The sequence below is a fragment of the Stegodyphus dumicola genome, chromosome 7, assembly GCF_044657685.1.
Source record: "Stegodyphus dumicola isolate Sdum_Otavi_A_Nest chromosome 7, ASM4465768v1".
NCBI lineage: Eukaryota > Metazoa > Arthropoda > Arachnida > Araneae > Eresidae > Stegodyphus > Stegodyphus dumicola.
This window is the reverse complement of record NC_140774.1, coordinates 150,973,835-150,997,660: the sequence shown is the minus strand read 5'-3', so window position 1 is coordinate 150,997,660 and position 23,826 is coordinate 150,973,835. Positions and strand designations below refer to the sequence as shown.

General features: G+C 32.4%; 1 protein-coding gene across 1 annotated transcript in view; it reads left to right on the top strand.

Annotated features, from left to right (window-relative positions):
- Positions 1-23,826, top strand: part of Lrp4 (LDL receptor related protein 4) — a 1,066,574-nt gene that overhangs the window by 821,151 nt on the left and 221,597 nt on the right. Inside the window, exons 14-15 of the mRNA XM_085821440.1 lie at positions 17,078-17,254; positions 19,105-19,230. Of these exons, the coding sequence (XP_085677566.1) occupies positions 17,078-17,254; positions 19,105-19,230 (303 nt within the window). The remainder of the gene's footprint in view (positions 1-17,077; positions 17,255-19,104; positions 19,231-23,826) is intronic.

Sequence of the window (23,826 nt, the reverse complement as noted above, 5' to 3'; positions counted from 1 at the left end):
ATTATTAGCTAAAATAAACCTTATAATATCCCATCCATATTATCATTATGTTCCACAAAACTTCACACGCCCAAATTTGCATTATGTTCCCTAGGCAAACCAATTCAGCAAGCGTGGGATTCGACGTGATTCTATATATAAAAGTCTAGTGTCAAAAGGATAAAGCATATTGATGTGAAGAATTAAAATATGTTTTGTACATTACAATACGTGTTCAATTTATAATATGTTAAAACTACAATATACATTTTGTACATTGCATCATGTATTCAGTTTACAATACGTGTACATTACGATGTATGTTTTGTGCATTACAATATGTGTTCGTATTTGAGTTTCCTTTATCACAAATCATAAGAGTACTGAGAGCTGACGTGGATTAAATATTAAGCAGAATAAGCACCTGTTTAGGGCAAGAAGGATAGAGAGCACAACAAAAAGTTTCTTGAAACTTATGGAAAGAGCACACCACAAAATGTTCTCATTGTTGGTTTTATCATGGAATGTATGGTGCAGCTGATGCCCGGTGGCACAGTGGCTAGAGCATCGGGCTGCAGCACCACAGGTCCAGGGTTCGATTCCCGGGCTGGGCAAGGTCGACTCAGCCTTTCATCCCTTGATTTCCATCGCTTCTGTGGATAAAATGAGTGCCAAGTTCGCTTGGGGACTAAACACTGGGGGTCCTGCGACAAGCTGACCACATATTCAGGGCATATACTTACGCCCCCCGGGGCCCACGGTCAAGAAACTAGATTTCATGCATTGCAGGCCTTGGCCCATTACAGCTGTTACGCCACAGAGTTTTAGTTTTAGTATGGTGCAGCTAAACCAAGATCTAGATAGAAGAAGGTGAAAAAAATCAGATATTATATTGTAAATGATTATGTGGGGGTCACCAAAATATTTTAAGTACTTCTGGCGTTTACAAGTCTTAATCCGAGCCTGACTGAGAGATAATTTTGTATCCCTAACTTTTTACTGCGAAATAAGTTTTCATAGGTCTTTTTCAGAGACTCTCGTTACCAGGCATTCCAGTCATTCTGTCCTAATCATTTCCATCCACTGCGGCTTAATTTTTCTTATATCTGCTCTGTTTCCCGTTACGGTGTAAAAACATAGCATTAAAAAGGGAAAAAGTGTTTGTTTTACTATACTATGTTAAAAGAAATATTATTGCAATTGTAGCAGAGGAAATACATGTCTCCTCTTTCCCATTATGGTGTTATTTTTAAAATTATGTTTCGTACAAATGCTAATTGCTTCATTGTAGTTACTTTTTATTTGATTTGCAATTATCGTGAATTGTTTAATGGCTATAATTACTGTTACAAAATAGGATACACAAAATGTATAGTTGAACGAAGGACTATGTCTCAGTTCGATTGAAATTCAACTGCCGCATAAGAAGGAATATATGTGCAAAAGCTTAAAAGTTGTTTCAGAACGTGTGACCGTATAAATATTTTTACATTTTTTATAATCTTTATTTTTCGCTTTGGAATCTTGGCTGAACCTACATAAGAAGTTTTTGCAAACTACATACAAAATGTCTGTGAAATAAGCTTTAAGGTTAACAAAAAAATAAACATAAAAAAAAAAAAAAAACTTTCACAATAGAATGCATTATGTTATGTTAACCTGTTAAGCACTGGAGGGTGCTTTCCATTTCCCCGTACGCCATCTTTAGCTATAAAAATGTCGTGCTAAATTATAAAAACAATAAAAATGTTCTCCATATCAAGGCATTAACGAAGAAACATGAATCAAAATCTAACGAAATAGCCTAGAATTTCATGCGGAATGCAAATATTCTGGCATAATGCAATAAACCTTGGAACTGAGCGAGCACAAAAGTCATCAATTGACAATCAAAGCCATATCACAAACAAAAAGTATATATTAACGAAATTCATGAAAAATATAAAACAATAAAGGAAATCAAATACAGAAAGATTACGATGGTGCACGCCTAAACCTTTGCTTTTACCCGTGAGCTTAAAAGCAATTTTGAGCGAAACGACCTCTGAGAGGAAACACACACAATGAATAGTGCTGTCCAGTACTAACCGCTTAACGTGCGACCATGCATTCTATGATGAAAAGTGCTTGTTCTGTGGGCTCAGTCTCTCATACAATTTTTATCATTTGCCTTTGGCTCACAAGTGGGCAAGCAATAAAGTGCTGAAATCCTTGCGAACGGTTTGGCTGTCAGGAATTCTCCTCAATTTTCCCCAGATTTGACATCAGTATGAGCTAGGTTCTCTTAAAATGTTATTCACAATGACATAGATAACCCTCACTTGCTCTAAAGTAATCTAAATAATTCAGTCCAATCGATTATTTTTTAAACACCTTGTTTGATGAATTTGCATGTAAAAACACCTACTGATTGACGGGGATATTTCCATTGGGAAAAACTAAATTTGCCATCTAATGACTCTCTTAAGAAAATTAAAACATACCTTAAACTTCAAATTCTAAAAAGATTAGGTAAATTGAAGAGGCAGCTAGAGAGATCGCGTCCAATATTTGTTAAACACCAGATTAGCTTCGTACTATATTTATAAATATAACCTAACACTAAAACAACAGCAAATAAAAACAAATTCTCATTTGCTTAACATAACAGCCTCTCAGATTCATCGATGAAATATCGGAATCATTTAAAACACCTTTAAATCTTTTCTTCCCCACTAAACTTCAAACGTGGTTGTAAATAAAAAACAAGGGAATTTCTGTAGCCGGCAATAAATTAGGTCGTTAAACATATTTGCTCGCCTGTGAAAGACAAAGTAACTAGGAGCGCATAAAACTGGAGCATTTTATGTATTTTTTCTCGATTTTATATATTAAGGAGAGAGTTAAAATTTATTTTATGGTTCGAAAACGACTTCTAGAAGATGAGGGAAATCGTTATTGTGCAGAGGAACATAGTAGGAAATTGCTAGTTCCGGCTGGCGCGCTATTTCCGTCATCCTAAAAGGCTGTGGCAATATTTCCAAGGCGACTGCATATTTCCTTCCGTTGGTTCACCTCTGAGGAACCTAGAGTAATTGCTTGGTGTGAATTATTGCTACTTTTTTTTACTGATTTGTACTGGAAAATATTTTAATGACGCAAAAATATTTACACAGCATTTAAGTTTGGAACTACACTAATTTATGCTCATTATTGCTCATAGCTTCTTGCTTGTTAAGTATTTGTTACACGATGATTAGCTTAAATTATACATAAATATTATAAATACTTGAGGTACTAAATACCTTCAGACAAGTTATAAGTTTAACGTCTTTTACCACTGTGAAAATGTGACTAATCTTATGTTAAAAATAAAGTGACTTATTCCTTTGTCTAAAATAAGAGTATAGAAAATTGAGAAGGGTATAAAAGACCTTTTTTATTTTAAATGCATTGTGTTCAACAAAAGGCACCCCTGGTGTTTGCAAAGCCATCAGCATTTATGACGATAACTGTAGGTAGAAATTCAAATGTAAAGCTAAGTTTAAATATCTAATAGCTAAAGCCTACAGAGAGCAATTCATTCGCGAAGTTGGCTCGGACTACATCGGCGTGCATTTAAACTATCGGGAAGAAGTAATGCAACGCTAAAGATGGAAACTCGTATCTAGAATAGCAAAGACCAGTAATGTGATGACCTTCAAACTGAAGAATACGCTGTGACCTAAAAATTTCTAAGATTTATGAATACGTAGGGAACTCATTCGTGTATTAAATGAAATGAAATCTAATGAAAGTTAAAAAATTGGAAGTATGCGTTTTTTAATTTACTAAGGTCATCTTATTGTCTCTCATCCCTTACATTAAATGGATCCTTTACGTTAGATCCATTATTGGAAGTGGAAATTTTTACTGCTAATTAAGTAATTGAAATATGAAAAATATAAATTAACAACATTCTACTTCCTCTATTTTCACATTATCTTAATTTTATTTTCTGACTTTAATTCTAGGCAGACTATTAAACACAATTTCTCCACTATAGCTCTTCCTGTACATAATTTATAGTCAGAAACTAATTCCTGTTTTGCGAGTAAATATCAACCCATAAATTCCCAACAGGTCCGAGGCAAGCCCGACTGTCCCCTGACACTAACTCATGACTCATTCGTGCGTTTCAGAGAACTTTTCCCCCCTTTTCCCTCATAAATGACAGCCTATATAATTGATCATCCTGGGGCTATGCGGTCAGATATTTTTTTTTTCCTTTTTTTTCCCCCTTTTCTTTTTTCTCACCGCATCTTCGTTTCAAAGCGACAATCTTGAAAGCCATCAATTTTGGAACTTTGGATTTTTTGATGTAGTCGTTTTTATTTCCTCTATCCCTCCCCCTATTTCTTCAAGCCACATCTTTCGAAAAATTTCATTTTTCAGCAATGTCAGTAACTCCTTATGATGAACTCCCAGCATGAGGGGAAAATTTGATGAAGTCCAGATGGTGAGGATAGAAGATGTTGCTCGTTTTAATGGGGAGACAGTGCTGTAGAAGAGGTGTAATAAGTTATCAAAATTTTAACATCCTTAATATCGATCAGTTTTTAACAAATATCAGACACTTTGAAACTGCATTTACAAAATATATTAGAAAGTTTCGAAGATGTTAGACACTGATATGAGCATGTTACATGACATATTATTACAGGTTTTAAAAGTCTTGTTAGCAGTTTTAGGAACAACATTTTTGAGAAAAGAAATAAGTAAACTTAGCTTTTGTTGCTTATTTATATGAGTATGACTTGAACTATCTTTTTTTTCGTTGCTGTTGAAATGGTGCTATATGCACTGTAGTTTCCATCTGGCGCCATAATGTTAAAAAATTGCAATGGAAGCAAGTTTACTGTAATATTTGAAATTCCGTAATCGAAGTCAAATATAAAATGCTGTGTTATTAATGATATATTTTAAACACTCAATAATACTTTTATTTTCAAGAGCTTGTTTTCGTCCTTAACATTAAATAAAATTTACAGAACAATACACTCACTTCCAAAAGTTAAGCACGAAGATGTAAAATGCAAAAAAGACAACAAATACTGCTTTGATTGACACAAAATTATATTTAGGCATAAAACAAAATCAATAATTATATACAGAAATGAAAACAATATTAAATTTTTGTAAGTTATCATATAATGTCATACTGGAGACTTAAACAAAATTATGTATAAAGTGAAAATAAACAGCATAAAATGATAAAAAAAGGATATTAATAGGGTATGTGATCCTCCCTCATCTGTAAACAAAGTTTACACCTTGTGACCATGCTTTCAATTAGGTGGTCAACCACCGCAGAATTAAGCAATCGCCATTCTTCTTGTAGAGCAGTTTTCAGCCCAATAAGAGCGGCTGGAGGTGGGAAACGTGAAGATACAGCACGGCCGAGAGCATCCGAAAGATTTTCAATGGGATTAAGGTCGGGCAAATATGCTGGCCACGCCATATTCGCAATCCCTTCACTCTCCTGGTAGTCCTTAACGATGTCAGCTCTATGGGGACGTGCGTTATCGTCCATTAAACAAAAGTAGGGTCAACTGCTGCAGCGTACAATCTTCCAATGAGTTCTAGGACCTCATCTCGATACCGGACAGCCGTCAAAGAATCCCGTTTAAAGATGTGCAGGTCGGTGTTGTATCCTAATGAAATCCATGCTCACACCATAATGCTTCCGCCTCAGAATGCGTGATGTTCGGTGATGTTTTGGGACTTGATTGGACGAATCATGGAATACAAATTCGAAGCACCCGGGCGTACATTCCACTCATACGTAATCTTCGATGTAATCGACGCTGTAACCATAGATGTCACACGTGTGGAGGTCGCTCTGCGATTCCGCTTGGCTACAATAGCAATATATAGATCTTCTGCGGGGGTTTTAACCCTTGGGCGACAGGCTGCGGGCCTTCGGATGTGTGGTTTGGAATGGTTTCCATAAACGTGAAATTACAGAATGATGAACGCCGAAGAAAAGAGCAACATCTGTGATCGACTGTCCTGCTTCAATGCACTCCACAGCACGCCAGCGCTCAGAATCTTCCATTCGTCTTCTGGAAGTCATAGAAACACGTACGTCTTGAAAACAAATTGAACAAAAGTTCTAAACATCTTCTATCAGCACTTAAATCAACTTCTGTAACCCTTCACAAAGCTGGCTTCTTATAAGACTGCCTTTTTTTGCATATTTCTTGACATGAAAGCGCGATTGACTGTTACCTAACATATTTGCATACTTCCTCTTCAGCTAATTGCATCCTCTTCATTTCTGATTGGTTTCGGAAAATTAGCATTTTCATCTCCAAGCTTAACTTTTGGAAGTTAGTGTATTTACGTCATGTTTTAGATATAATAGCTGGCAAATAGAGGTCTTTGTTTTTTATCTATAATCCAGACTTCTTGTGGCTATGTTTGATCCGCAGACCCGACTTCATATACTCCATGCAGAAAACTCTCCATAACTCTTATTAGAATTTCAGCTCCTATGGCTTGAATAAATCATTAAATATCAGCTTTAAGGGTCAGGTATATTTAAAATATTAAAAATATGCCAAAAACTTAACAAGCACACTTTAAAGCTTAGTACCTCTGTAACTAACTTAGTTCTAATTGCGAAATTGTGTACTTATTTCGATATCCATATATTATATTTACTATTTTTATTTTATGTTCCAAATATTAAAATATTTTAAACAAAATAAAAATAAAATACATTTAGCATCAACGAAATAAAATTTTAATATGCACAACGGACCACATTATGGATAAACAAACTGTTATTTTTAGCTGTTTTTTTAATTAGAAGTATAATATACAAACTGTTATTTTTAGCTTTTTTTTTAAATTAAAAGAAAAATATATAATTAAATTTAACTACTTCAAAAATAATCAAATTATATTTTCATAACATAGGATATATTTTTATTTCTGAGGCTTTCAATTTTTGAACTTAAAATTAAACGTAAACTAAATTATTTATGCGAGAAGCGTAATTTGTCATTTGTACTAAAATTTTAACAACTAACTGGTCACAATTTTTGGTTTTTCATAAGTTGCACAATTGGTCAAAGTTTCTTTAAATTTTGACCAACAATAACAGAGAAATCATCCTCGCAAGCAGAAAAATTACAGTGTTGAGAAATCTTAATATAACGGTATCATTACTTTCAAATCTTATACCTGCACATAATTTTTAATATAAATAAAGCAATACAAAAGCATATTTATAAATATGCATAATTATTTATGCACATGGATATCCATAATTAATTATTATGTATAGCTGAACAGTATTGCATGCATAATCACTACGTCATTACTTATAACAATGAAAAGTTAAGAGTTTAAATTTTTATATGGTTTCAAATTTAACTACAGTTCTAAATGTTTACGTACAGACACAGATATGCCACACAGGCGAACGATTTTAAACCCTGAGAGAGCTTTCGGTTTGATAGTATTTTAAGTATTCCTATGATGCACAGACACTATACACTACAAACTTCCAAGTCCAAATGGATTAAAAATTTTAATACGAATATTCTGGATTCCCCGCAATTGAATAAAAGATTCATTAAGTTAAAATTAAAATTCGATGAGTTTTGATTACTGCCCGGACGGGTAAATGGTTACTGACTCTACCTGCAGTACTGAATAACTGCCCGGTTTGAATCGCGGAAGAGGCATAAATGTCCTTCCCTTAATAGGAAACAACGGTGACTGATCCTTTAGGTACCTCCATGTTAAAGACAGCATCGCTTTCAGCCTAAGTAATGGTTAATGTCTATAAACGGCTAGAGTCCGCCACGGGGGGGAGGGGGGAATGAATTTTGATTCAAATTTTTAAGTTTTGTACCGATTTTGAATTCTCTTTTTGAAAATTTGGATAATGTGAGAAATATGGAAACAATATAAAGAAAATAATGATTTTTTATCTTTATTATTATTGTTGCTTAAAGTAATATGAAATAAATATGTGTAATAATATGAATTATAATTTTACCGAAGAAGTTATGAATAAAATGGATGAAGCAGATATAAATAAGCTTATAACGGTTTGGTTTGGTTTATTTGATTATGGCAAATCTTGGAGAGCTATCTGCCTAAGGGAAGGGATGCCTTCGTGGAAAACTTTCTAACGGAAAGCGTATATATGTTACATAGAAACTGATTACAGGACAATGATTTTCCTTTCGTTCGACATACAGTGCAAATAATATTAAAACTTTTTGATGTTTTCTTTATATTTACTCTTCTGAGGATAATTGGGCTTCCATTTCCAAGAAAAATTATATTTTATGTAATCTTTGCGTCCTCAAAGTTGGGAGACGTTTGCGTTTTTTTGTATACAAGCTGTTTCGTAAGTACACATCAGCAGTTAATATCCTAAAGTTTCTTGCTGTTTCGCAATGTATCTGTCATTTGAAAGTGAATCAGAAAACAGGAAATAAATATAATAGAACGAAAGGCATTTATGAAAAATCGCCACGTGAAAAATCAAAATGTATTACTTATTAACGGAACTGAAATAACTGCGCATTATGTATTTGACACAGTGAAATATAAAACTAAATGCAAATAAAATCTAAGCTCCTTTCTCCGTACATTTCCAAGTCGTATAAAAGAATTTAAATGTTAAATAAACTGCATTTGTGTTGAAATATCGGACAGATATATGACACAAAAGCAATTTTCTTTTAAAAGAAGATGAAAACATCCATTATTCCCCTTCCAGAACTCACTTGCTGGAAATCGATTTCATTCATACTCATTAAAGTCTGAGGCTGTCATGACTCATTTTTGTTTTCTAGCAGGGAACTTGAGACTTGAATAGTGTGTAATGTACTCTCCGAGACTTCAGCTCTGGATTTTTGATTGCTAACCTGATGTGTTTTCCATTTACACTACGAAGACATGCTGTAAGGAGGGCCAAAAACCTCAGAAGATTTCAAAGCTTTTTCCTGTTTCAGTCATAAAAGGCATTCCGTTACTAGAAACAACCGCAGTAACTTTGTCCTTACCCCATTTTTATTCTTTTATGAAGTACGATAACGCTTGAAAACTCTTACAGGTTCAGTCCCCGTTAGTGGCCGACTACTTAAAGCGCTGATCACTGGTAGTTTGACATGGGTTAACATCTTGGTGAATGGACTGGCTAAATATGATTTTTGGTGCTTTTCACGTATGTAACGTGAATACGAGCCAATTTCTATTCTGTACCGGTTATGGGCCTTCTGAGTATTTAGTTTCTGGAATGTTATAATTATGTTTTTGCATAAAATAGTTTCATGCAGATTTGCTTTATTTTACTCGTACGATTCTATTGCTTTCGTCTATTGGTTATTAATGTTATTTGGCCATGGACACATTTCTATTGGTTTTGTGTGTGGTTTTTAGAGGAGATTTAGCTTAGAAGGTATTTTCTCCTTCCTTTCCGCATGCCTTCTCGGTGTAATTGAGAGTATACTCGATGCCTATTCGAGACATCCAGGGTTACAAGGGCACTGCACATTTTTCTCCTCCACTTCTTCAAAAAACCCCTAATGACTGTACAAGTGGCACCCGCACTAAAAGGTGGTGGACGATAATTCGTCTCTACCAGGATTTGGCAATTGGGCCCTCTAATCTACCGTTACCCTTTAAAAGGGGATGTACGTAAGATATTTTCTCACTCCTTTCCGCATGCATTCCTGGTGTAATTGGAAGCATACTCGACTCATATTCGTGCGATCCAGGGTTCGAGTCACACATTTTTCACGTCTCCTGCTTCAGAAAACCCTAATGACTCTACAAGTGTACATATATTCGTATACTTCTACGGGGTTTTTGTTCTCGGGGTTTTACGGAAATTTGGCCTATGGGTACCATTGCAAGCCTGTTGATTTTTTCTATGTGTGTCTACGGACTTTCACTAAAATTTGGCCTATGGGTACCAGAACAGACCTGCTAATTTTTTCTACGGATCCCGTAGACCTCATGAAATGTTTTATTAATCCATACGGGTTATTTTTAGCTGGGTTTACTTAAAAGCTCCTCCAAGAAGCCGTCCTTCCTCTTAGGCAAATAGCTCTTGCCTGCTTTGCTATAGCCTAAATAGCCTAATACAACTTGTTTAGGTCATTTACTGCCATAACTCTCGTCCTCAATTCTGGTATTAATTTTCGGAGACTATCATATTTTATCGGTATGATTTGTACTTATATTGGCCAAACTAAAACGGCGTCAAAATCTGGCCTCAGAGAACACGGATAAGAAGTTTGAAAAGGAAAAATAAACAGGTCTTCAATAGATAATCATATCTAGGCAATTCTACAAAGCTTCTCCAGTTAGTAAAATAGATTTCCTGAAATCTTTATCAGTCTCAAAAATGGTTCTTTCGTTAATGACATTAATTCTAATTTAGTCGTTAATTTCGTTAATGACATTAATTATAATTTTCGTTAATGACGTCGATTAATGTCGTCGTTTCGATTCGTCGTTAATTTCGTTAATGACGTCGTCGTTAATTTCTTTAATGACGTCGTCGTCTAATTTAGTTAATGACATTAATTCTAATTTTCTTAACACATTAAAAATTCTAATATTTTAGCTTTTTCTCACATTTCATCACTACATTACTATTTTCCTCGATAGACAGCTGTATCTTCGTTTCCGGTTTGCTCCGTTCGTTCATTTTTACTCCTTATTATTACGAAGTAAGAAAGTATTGTAATAGCGAAAAATTTCGGGTATCATATTTTAGTTATCCATTTTAAACCCTCTCGAGTCCATTTGAAGGATGGTTTTGTGTTACATTTGCATGTCGGACAACACTTTTTCCCCAACGAATGGAAAAATGGATTTGATGCGGATTGAGAATGGACTTTTCATAACGTGTTTACGTATGTCATGGCATTTCATAACGTCTGTAGGTATGTGTCTACCTAGCATAACTTAAAACGTTTAGCCGTAGAGCGTTGAAATTTTAGATATAGACTGCTATAACATCTAGCTCTGCACCTCCCTTTCTTGTTGTAGCCGGTCGCACCAAACATATATACATATAGTTATTGTATATGTATACATATTGTTCCGTGAGCTGTGTGTTTTTAGTCTTATGTATTGATAAATTGTGCATTTTTTTCTATAAAAGTGATCCAATTATGTTGTTTTTATGTTTCGGTTAAGGTTTCTTTGTAAATCTGTTTATTTTATTAAATTTTTATTTTATGTAAATCGGTTGATTTTATTAAATCGGTATGCAATAGTTGTAGAATTGTCAATAATTTAAATGATGCCTAATGTGACAGTTCTTTTCGATATTTGAAACTCTCAGTGGGAGTAGTGAATTAAGTCAGTTGGTTCACCAATTTCATTTTCTTTTTACCAGTTGATCCATAAGTAAACTTTAAACTTTTGCGCAATGAATATTTTTTCTTCCTGCCTATTTTCCGAATTGCTTGTTTTGGCCTAGTAATTCTAGTTTCAATAGCTAAACAATTAATCACTTTTAACCGTATTTGGTGTTTTAGGTTTTTCTGTATTTCACAGTTTTTAATGTTGATGTTTTAAGTTTTTATGCATTCGTGTCTTGCTGCGGAATAATAACTGAATTGATTGCATGAGAAACACATCTCTAGTGAAATTAGAGGAAATCAATTTAAATCAAGTGAAGAAATAGTCTGTATAGTTTAGCCGGCCGTGGCACAAACTAGACCGCTCAAGAACATCATGTGGTGTCCGCATCAGATTTTTTTATAAATACAGTTGATGCTGTTTTCTCCCTTAGAAACCTTTTTACTCCTGAAGCGAAACAGCCTCTTTCTATGGATAACTGTTTAAAAAAATTCAGGATAGCGTAAAATTGCTTTGTTTTGTTTAATTTTAAATAAAAATATCTAAGATCTACAGATTAAAGAAATAATATAGTTATCCCATTTCAATTTAGTCACGCAGCAATAACATGTAACGCAAGTATTGGAAATTTTAAAAAAAAATGTGTTAAGTCCCAGTTATTGCGAACTGAAACATTGAACTGCGTTTGATAGGGTGAAAGATCGGTTCATCTACTGTATATCAGAACCTCCAAAAGTCTAAAAGCCCATGGTTTTAGATGAGAAAATACAGAATATCAAAAATTAAAAATTGCGTTTTTCTTATGAGTAATTGTATTATGAAGTTTAATAAAAATTTACATTATTTGATTTTATCGCATTAAATGTAATGCATTCATTATTAATCGTTGCCAATATTCGCCTTTTCCCATTTAATGAAATTGATGTTAAATAAATGTCTTAGCTCTGGAATGTTTGCGGAACACAGCCATTGCCTCTGTCTAACATTCGAAATATTTTAGAATTCTTTATCGAATTGGGTGTAAAACCAGGTTCTCAGTTTTGAAATTCTTGATTTACATCGTAAAAGCTATTTCTGAGAATTCAAATTTATTACTGACCATATGATAACACAAAATCGTTTTTTCTAACTTCGTTATGTTATATAAACTAAAATGTTTCAGAATTACGCGGCATTAAATATACTATCTTGAATGGAACCTTATTTAATAAGAAAATAATATAAAATATTTTGCTGCTATGTTATGGAGGCACTTCTTTTTTTCGTGGCAAGAATTGTAAAAAATCAGCTCTCTCTCCTGAATCTGCCACATGGGTCTTCTGTTCCACTAATTGGATGTGTTAATCACTGATAGCATGAAGCCATAAACCAAGGAATACAACAATTTATTACATTCTCCCTCAGTAAAAGGTAACTGGGGAAGGACAAGGAGCGAATCGACAGAATCCATATAGCGACATTTTATCGTCTACGTCAGTTTTAGCTCGGGTGTCACTGCAGAAGCTATTAGTTTTTCTCGCTACAGCAAGCATGAAACTTTAGCTGTGCGTCACTTGGATTCTAACACGTAGATCTTTCATTTTGTTACGTTGACATTAGCACCATGGAAACATAATACGCTATTGTTTAACTCCTCAGCACATTTATAGAAAACACATTTTATTAATGATACCTCTAATATAAAAAAAATCTGACGTGTACACCACATGACTTCCTTGTACGGAATATTAAATTACACACATTTTTTCTTGCATTTTATTTAAACTTATTGGATTGAATTATATGTACTTCGTCGGTAGCACATGAACCACAATAGAATAAATGCACTCTTTAAAATTCACTATATTTGTTTACCATAGCGACACTCTGGCCCTAGGTTCACTTAAAAGCGTTACATTTTATTCCTTTTTTAGTTCAGAATGAACAAAATTTATATCATCTTAACAATTATCTAATCATTGCCACATGTTCTGTTGAAATACTATAATAAATCTAAAACGATGCATAAAAGAAATTAAGCAAAGAACAACAACAAAAAAAAAGCAACAGTTAAAGAAACAAATAAATCTAAAATCATGTTTAGAAAAAATTAGCCAAACAACAACAAAAAAAGAAAAAGAAAAAAAAGAAAAAGAGACACTTTTTCAGAGACGATTCACTATTTCTCATTCAATTAATTCAGTTTTCACTTCGCGACAAGGCAAATACATAAAAACTTAAAATATATGCATTGAAAATTATGAAGTAAATCTTAAACACCTATTTCCTCGAATAAATTCCAGAATGGATTATGCATGATTTAATTCGCAATAATAAAAGAAGGCAATATGTTTGATATTGCGTAGCTTACTTTCTCTAGATTGGCAACAAATCCACTAGTCTGCTGTTTCAAATGTAAACAAACAGGCCGCCATGGCAAAAATAAGTAGGCTTAGCTGGTCTTAAACAACTTTTAAATTGTTGATAATTCTAAAAATATTTGCATGCAGATTTACTAAAGGCATAAAAGCCTTAACCGGAAGCTAAGAACAACATAATTCAATCATTTTTAAAGCAAAAAATGCACAATTTACAAACATTATACATATATTTACATACTTGTTGTGTCAATTCCATCCAAAATACGAAATTAGCAGTCCTATATACAGAATGCAACGTTCTGAGGCTATTCGTTTTTGGGTTATGCGAGATACGTACGTACATATCTCGCATAACCCAAAACATACGTACGTAAGTACATATACGTACATACGTACGTACAGACAGACGCCACGAAAAAATACGTACGTACGTACGTACAGACGCCACGAAAAAATATTTTCAGAATTCATTTTAAATCAGTTTTGTAATTTTTTAATGGGGGAAAAGAGTCTGTTATTCTATCGTTACGTACAGATATCACGCAAAAGCATCGTTAAATTGCATTCGATAGTCGCCAAAATGGATATTTTCGTTGAAATATGATACATGAAATTTTTCGCGATTACAATATTTTTTTTTACTTCGTACAAGGAAGTAAAACAAATTACTGTGAATTCTGAACACTGTGTTTTCCAAACCATCTGCAAATTTAATCTGTCTTTCTCCCTTTGCTCTTTAAATTCACAAGAAAATAACTTCTGTTATTTGGTTTTTTTCCTGATGCAGTAATTTAAATCACCGACAGTGTAATGCAATAAATTAACAATAATTACATTTGTTGTTTTATTATTTACCTTTAATTTAGAAAACGTTTGTAAAAATACATTTATCAATAATAATATGCTATACATAAGAATGGTTAATTTATCATTTAAAATGCAATTTAAAAAACCCTGTGATTCAATTAATGAAATGATTTAGGAGTGAAAAGATATGTCTAGTGTTAATGCTATGCAAATAAATTATGAATCAGTGTGAATAAAGCAAAAATGCTTGACTTAAATTGCACAACTCAAATATGATAGTTAAAAAGGTCATTAAAGCAAATGATATATGCAAGAACATACGGTGATTAAAACTACGACTCGAGCTTTAGATGCATTTTGTTTTTCAGTTTTAATAAATGGGTATTTATGCAGATTTCCTAGTCTATAGGAATGCTCAACTGAATCATTAAACTGAACATCAGTAAACATTTCCCTTTTTGTGTTTATTTTGGAAAGAATTTATACAAAAGGTAATAGAGACGTAAAGATCATGAGCAAACACATAAAGACGAAACAGACACCATTCATCTAAACATGCGCTTAATAAATATTATAAATTCACTTCACACCAGTAAATTATTCCAGTTTAATCCTCTTCTAGAGAAATTCAGTGGCTTGAAATGCATTTTGCAAGAGATGTTATCTGTTTTAATTTACACACGAATTAAATATTTGCTGTGTTATTTAAGTTCCGCATTTAATACTCAGTTAAGGCTTTTGAATACATTCATTAACTTTAGTTACAATCGATAATTTTGCTCTGACCTATGACAGAGTTTTAAACGTTAGATTTTATTTCAGAGGAGAAACAGACGATAAGCAAACATTGGTGCAATCTTTTATTTAAATCCTTATGAAATGCAGGAATTTCATTTTATCTTGAACGCTGATATATGGTAGAATGCAAAAATATTTTCGCTTTAATATCCGTTCAAACACGGCTCACCTTTTATTCTCGTCTTGAGTTCTGCCGGTTGTTTATAATAATTATATAAGTAAAATTATTTGCTTCTAATAGAGAGAGAGGGACTATTTCTTATCAAATGTAACAAAATTATAAATCAAAGAATATTATATGCTAGTAAATCTTAGAGGATTATCACTAAATGATTCTGAAGACCATTCAGTGATATTCCATCATGCTTTATTAGTGCATAATATCCTTTAACTCATACTTTTAGAGAAAATGCATAAACCTTAAATTGTTAAAATTATACGGCCTTTGGGTTCATAACTGTTGTTTATAGATTTGCATTGAAATTCTGTTGCAGATATGATATTAATATATATAATTAGATCATAGCTGAAGTAGCAACGTATAGCCACCACCTAACAGAATAATATGAGTCTATTTATCGCTCGCTTCTTCGACATGCATTTGATTGCGGCTTTACGCCTTGGCGAACGCGTTCATTTTCCCCACTGAACACGTGTAGTCTGGTAATGTCACACACACTGGGACGATAAGGACAATCAGCAGCTATAACAGATGAAATTTAGCAACGAGTAGCAGCTGCTTGAATTGCAGTATCCTCAAATGCTTTCCGAAGTGGCACCTCGCTGTTATAGCAGGACTTCTTTTAACTTATAATATCCACACTCCGTACATTGGCTGTAGAATATTCTGTTTGCACCTGTCATCTTTCTACCATAGGAAATCTATAAAATAAACACAGCTTTATTATATTTTGTCCTTGTTAGTGTTGCAAAGTTAATGTTCTGCACTAGATTTCCCCTAAAATTTCCTTACTAAAACTGTACTGGTTGAATATTTTGTAAGCGAATATTAAATGTTTCTCTTATTTCGACAGTCATATATAATTATTTGAAGTCGTTGCATTTAATTTTGGTAAACTTAAGCAGTGATATAATTTAAATAAAATAAACTAAAATAAATTAAAATACAATTAAAAAAGTTAAAATATTCTCTTAATATATGTTATTGTATAATTTGAAACGACAGCAAACGATGAAACGTTAAAAGAAGTCATACATCTCTATGAGTTTTTCACTTATGATTCGTTAAAAGAGTTGATGTTTCTGTTGATGTTTTAAAAAATACGTTTAATATATGAAAATTAGAATTTGTAGTGACAGATATTTCAAGTTACTAAAACGGTATTTTAAAGTAAAACAAAATTCACGTCTGTTGTCAGATAAATGTACAGCTTTCAGACGGTATTATTTAAAGACTGTATTATTTAAACAGTTTGAAATGATTGAACTTATTAAAGTTAAAGATATAATGATGGGATATTGTATATAATAGTTTATTAAGATGGAAGACGTCAAGTAATACTTTAAACTTTTATGACTAAATATCTTGAAGCTCTTATTATTTTGTAATAATAATTATTTTATTATAAAAATTAATAATTATTATTACAAAAATCAATCCAAAATTTTGTAACAATTTTGTAATAATAATGTATTTTTATATTGTAATAGTAATGTAATTTTGTAATAACAATTATAACAGTAAGTTCATATGTTTAATGTTTCAAACATATATATGAAGATTTATCTTCTGGTCACTTATTTTACAGATTTGCCTCATCCTTTTGCTATTACCGTCTTTGAGGATCATTTGTTCTGGACCGACTGGCAAACGAAAAGCATACATAGTGCTAATAAGTTCACGGGCAGGAATGCAACTACTCTCCACACTAAACTCCATTTCCCAATGGATCTCATCGTCGTCCATCCCTTACGCCAACCTTATAGTAAGAAGTATTTAATAATTTCATTAAGATAAGATAGGAATGAAGACATGATGTTAGGATTCCCCTCATGAATATCTTTCATATATATTTAAACGTAAAACATGTTCATGGAGTCCAAAAAAGGTCTCTTTCCATTCCTGTGTAAATAAAAATATATAGGAATTTTCAATGAGTCTCTCTAATCTGTTATCTGATAAATCATTAGTGGGTGAAGCTAGTATTGCCAAACTTTTCGCACTTACGCAGTAACTCAAAGAAAACTTAGTTACGAAGTTTCAGGAAATTTCTTTTGATTTTGTTTTGTTAAAATAGACCTACATTCAAACGAAAGCAGTGCATGTTTAATCAAAATATTCTTGGGGCAGAAGACTTGCCGAAAGTTCAGGCACTGCCTTCAGATCTCATTTCCAGAACACTACACTGAGCTTCTTGAAAACGGGATTCGTTTATTATGCCTAGTGCGACTTTTGATCGAAGATGTCGTAACATATGCTTAGCGTTCGCTATGGCAATCGCTTCATTGAAAGAGGCTTTTTGAATCGTTTTGACGAAGGACTTGCTTCACTCTCCTTGCACTTATCGCCATTTCGTGTCTTCTAATGGAGCTGCGCTAAAGTCTACAGAGATCAACTAATACCATAGAATAGCTAGAAATATCGCCGTCATATCAAATGTGTTAGGGCTAGTTTCAACAATCCAACTCAGGCGGGTTATTCAGACCTTTGAACGGAAGTTTCGGTCTGACGTTTCTTTGAATGGAAAACTTTTGAGAAGCTCATCTGTTAATTTCCTGTAATCTCAACAACAAATATTGAAAATTTGAAACAAATATCCTATTTTCGCTCAACATCATTTGGTTGTTATATTTTCAAGACTCTAGGAAAAGATTCTGTTATTGCTTTTGAAATTCAGTGCCTGATACCTCCTGCTATGTAACTGCAGACGAATGTCGCAGCTAAAGAAAACATTTTCCTTTATACTTCAGGCTTTAAATTATGTAATTTTAGCATGTATTTGTAAACCTCATTAACCAGCTTAACGCACTTTTTAATTTTTTTTTGAACCGAAGAATTACAGTCTTAGCAATTAAACTGAAGTCTCAGTAAACTTCAGTAACGCAATCAAAACATAAAATTTAACTGAAATACTTATTAAAATTACATCTTTTGGTAGAATTAGATTTAAAAAAAGTACTAGTTACTGCTACTGACGCATTTCACTAGTCCACGTATTTAAATAAGTCCAATACACAGTTTAACACACAAATTTTCATTGAGTGGGAAAGTACGAGAATAAATCAATGAAAGTTTCCATCGATTCTGGGAATTATACATGTTATACTTAAACGATATATTTATTATACAAAATGATTTTGCAATTAATTCTCAGGAAGTGCAGAAATCATCTGGATAATAAGAATTTCGAATTTTACATTTATTTATCAATAATAAATATAAAGCTTCAATATATTATGAGTGTAACACCAATTAAATATAACGAGTAGAAAAATGTTGCATCGGGATATCTGTGCCTGTAATAAAAAACGCTCATTAAAACAGAATTAAATTTTTTTAAACAAATAAAAAGCGCTCGTAAAAACAGAATTAAATTTTTTTCAAACAAACAAAAAACATAGAAATATTACTGAAAGGTTCGATTTTTTTCAATAGTTATGTAAGACTTTTTCAAGAGGCTACATATTTCTTTAAAATAAAAAAACGCCAACAGCCAAGAACATCTATTCAAAATAAATCAACTACCACATTGTATTAAATACAGTTAACCATATTAAATTAAATCATTTTAGAAAGTATGCAGATTAAAATTATTTGTTTTTTGTTTTTTTTCAGTTCGTGATTCCTGTGCCGAAGACAATGGAGGATGCAGCCACCTTTGTATGCCTAATAATGTATCATATACATGCTTGTGCACAGTCGATGCGCCTGTCCAAATAGATGAGAAAACATGTTCAAAAGGTGCGTGATTTAAAATATAAATTTTGAAATCAGCAATTTAAATATTTATATTATAAGATGACTAATGCAACCGAGCTTCTTTACAGCTAGCTTTTGGAAAACATTTTACAGGATTCACAGTGATTGTTTACCTTTTTCTCTTGTAGAGCCACAGAGTTCACATTATATGATTTCAAAAGACTTTTTATATCGCGGTTCTTTAATATATGTGAAGGAAATAATGAAAGATCATGTCTCTAAGCGATAATTTTACGTTCAGTTCATCGATTGCGACGAATTATTAAGATGCAATGCCAAATGGTTTCGGTTGGTTCTCCAAGATATCATAAAAGTTACTACCATCATCTCGTAACTTGTCGGACCAATCTGCCACGGTTTCACTGCGCCATGAGCGAAATAGGATTGTTTTCTTCCAAACTGTCCTAAGAACTTGTTCATGATACTGCGGTCGTAAGCTCGTTTCTAGTACAATTCTCGTTCATCATCGTTCTTATCGAAGAACACAGTTTATCGTATGATGATAGACTACTCCAAAGTTCTCTCATGAATTTTATATCTTTCTGCAGTAGCATAAATTGTATTTAGGGATCAGTTCTGAAAATGAAGCTGATAATTTACATACATATCATATATCTTTAGTTAAGATCGTAATTCATTATTCTAATTAAACATCTTAGTTCAGCCGATGTCGATTCCTGATTCTTTGAAAAAAGATGTCATAATATCGTTGCTGTACAACGGTATATATCTGGCTGCCTAATTATAATTTACCAAGTATTTTCTGTAAAGAACAAAAATTAGTGTATGCGACTATTTAATAACTGATAAAAAATAAAGTAGTTAAAAATATACATGTGTGCCATCTATTATTAGCGAAGAATTCATATTAAATAGTCTAGAGGAGTCGATATCGATTTCTTATCCTCTGAAAGAAAATCAGAATGTTGTTTTACAACTGGTACAATATTTATTTTTCGAAAAATTCTATATTAATAACCCTCTAATGCCCATGGTAGCATATTTGCTACCATATATTAAATGCCACGTTTTTATACCAGGAACCCCATGAAATGTAATTTTTATAGCATAAATTTTAGATTGAGCCTTTCTCGTGTATTATGAACAAATGTTAGGCATAGACAGCAGCACCAGTTTAAAGGAAAAACATTAAAAGAAGCATAGATGCAGTAAATAATGCAAGTACCTTTTCAGAAGTAAGTTGTTTATTTATTTTACAAATATTTTATTAATAAAACAGTTAAAAATTACTATTTATATAAAGTAAAAGCGTTAGTGTATCACACAGTACAAAATCAAACAATTTTACAAAATTATCGTTTTTAATGCTAAAATGTTGAAATTAGTTCATGATCATTAATCTTTGTAATTTTACAGATAATATATTCTTAAATACAATTTATGGATTTAAATTTTATTAGTTTAAATTTTGATAATTTTATTAGTTTAAACTTTATTTTTCAATTTAAAAAATATATTAAGATATATTTTTCCTGTAAAAAGTCTCTAGGAAAATTCATTTTAAGATTAATGTTGAAAAATAAATTTAATCCTCTATTAAATCTCAAGTTCTTTTTAATATATTTGTACTTTATTTATTGAATAAAATTTTAAAAAATTAAAAAAATTTTCAGAATTTTGAGCAAAATTTTGAATTTTTTTTCAGCCATGCACTTCAGGTCTCTTTTTCCACAGAGTAAGAGGAAAAAATTTGTCTAAAAAACTAGATGATGCCATAGCATATATGAATGATTTGGAAAGAGATTTATCCGATATATCTGATGACTACTCTGTAGATGAATATATGCCTATACGAACATCTGATATCTTTCATGAGGGAAGCTCAGATGATGAAGACTAAGATTATAATAAAGATGTAGAAAATGACCAAAATGCATCAAATATTGAAGAAAGTCTGTATCTACGTAAGAGCTATAAAAATTTGAAATTGTCTGGAAGAAAAAAGAACCTAATCTTATGCCTTCTTCAAATGGTGATAACTTTCCTACAGAACGTCTTCCATCTACTCTTGCATATTTTCAGATTGTCATATCAACAGATATGATAAAATTATTAGTTGAACAAACAAATCTGTATAGTGTTCAACAAACAGGAACTTCTCTTATGGTGACGGCAAATGAAATAGAGCAAGTAATAGGAATGATTATCAGAATGGAATTAGTCCGTATACCTCATATTAGAGGATATTGAGAAGAGGCAATAAAGTATGAACCAATTGCAGAAGTAATATCTAGAAACAGATTTGAAAAAAATCTTAAGATTTTTGCATATTGCAAATAATTTACAAATTGATGATGATGTTAGAAGTGACAAATGCTAGAAGTGCGGCGGTGGTTGCCTAGACTTGGAGAAAACATGCTATCCTTTGCAGATGAGACCAAGCAGTCAACTGATGAAATAATGATTCCATTTCGTGGGACAATCTATATCAAACAATATATGCCTAAAAGACCTCATAGCAAACGTGGGTTTAAAAACGTGGGCCCAGTGTGGACAATCAGGCATTTGTTATGATTTTGATGTTTACACTAGAAAATCTGAAGGTTACTATTGAGATCAAACTGCCTACGCATTAGGTGTAGAGCAGGTATCTACGCAGCACTCTAAATAACACAACAAAACTACTATCTTTGTGGATAACTTTTACTCTGATATCCAATTAGTGTACAAATTATCCAAGAAAAAATGTAGGATTTGTTGGGATTTGAGAGAAAACAGGCTAATTAAATGTAAATTAAAGAACGAGAAGGAATTGAAAAAAGAAGGCAGAGGATCCATTGATTATTCTGTAGCATCTGCAAAGAACACAGATATCATAGCTGTAAATATAAATATTGTAACCTTAAATATTTGTTTTTCAATTATTTATTACTTTTAGGATCAATGAACTGATGGTGTGCATCACTTATCATTTGTAAATAACTGTACATAAACTGAACGAAATCTAAAAAAAAAAAAAAAAAAAAAAAAAAAATGTGTTTGAAAATTTTGAAAATCACTTGATTTGTACCCTAATCTGCCCATGGTAGCATATTTGCTACCATTAAGAAAACATTAAAAAATATTTTTTCACAATTTTTCACCATGTTTGTTTTATTTGAACTAAAATAACTCTTTTAACTAACAAATAATTTATTGTTTGGAAATTTCTTGTGGTGGGCATTGGATGGAAACTTAACAATGACTGTTTTATAGAAATTATTTACCAATAATCACTAAAATTTTAAATATCGCCCACACTATGTAAAAACCACGAATCTGCATTTTTGGTGTTTCGAAGTAAATGCATTTTATAGTATTGTTTGCTTTTCAACTATAATGAAACTGAAAGATGAATAGGAAAGGATTATTTTGTAATAACACACACAGTTAATAACTTCGTTTATTCTAATAAAAATTAAGCGTCAGAACGTGTTCTCGGGAAAACAACTGTCCTCCCGCAGATTCGCAGTTTTTCATGGGGTGCTGATAGTGAGATAGAATTACATCTTATAATTTTTAACTGAATTCCTTTTTTCCTTAAAAATTTTTTTAATATACTATTGAATATTTGAAATGTGCTATTGAATACTGAATGTGCTATTGAAGACTCAAAAAATACTTGAAATTTTGTATTAAATTCCCAAATGGGCTGTCATTCCACGAAATCTTTGAGTTATTTGAGAAAACACATAAACAAATTTCTGTAAAAATGCTGTCAATCCTTGAAACATCATTCCTAATAAAAGTCAAGCGTAGTGTTAGAACACTTTATCTATGTAGTATGGGCAATTCTGTAACATCTGAGACATCCTATTTCCGTTTATATTAAGTACAAAGTTCTCTTCATTTAAACAGTTAAATCGTAAAATATTCTATGTATATGAAGAAAGAGACATCGAATAATAAAATATTTATGCTTTGTTGGTTAAACGATTTTAAAAAAATGACATGGTTTGTTTCCTGTTAGATTCCACTTTCTCCTTGGATTTTTGGTTGATTTTAGTTTAATTGACTTCAGTCGAAAGTTAGTTGAAATAATATAAGATCTATTTTTAAAATGAAGTTCGTTTATGAATTACGTTGGAAATTTTTCGTGTGCGTGAAAAATCGTGCGTGCGCAGATAGCCGTCATTCATTGCCCACAACAAGATGCCACTCGCATTCATGGCATCAGTTTGTAAGCTTTGTAGTATGAGACTGAAATATTAAAGAAAATCGAGCATGCCTCAGACTGCGAAATACAATCAATCAAGAACAGTAACAACGGCAAGAAACATAAAACAGCGAAAAAGAAAAAACTACCAATAATCATCGCCAGATATGTGATGTGTGCGGTGAAAAAGTAGAAATGAATTAACAAAGATGCTATTCATTACAGATGAGAGAATGATGAGATGCTATTCATTACAGATGAAAGAGTAAGATTGCCTTAGGAGGCTCAAGAATACGTCAGTGACAAATCAGTGTTTGATAGGTCACCTGTAAGAACTGGCGAACTGGAGAGTTGAGCCCCAAACTTATTCCACAGAGATTTGAATAAATGGAATTAAGAAATGAAAACCACTAATGGCGAAA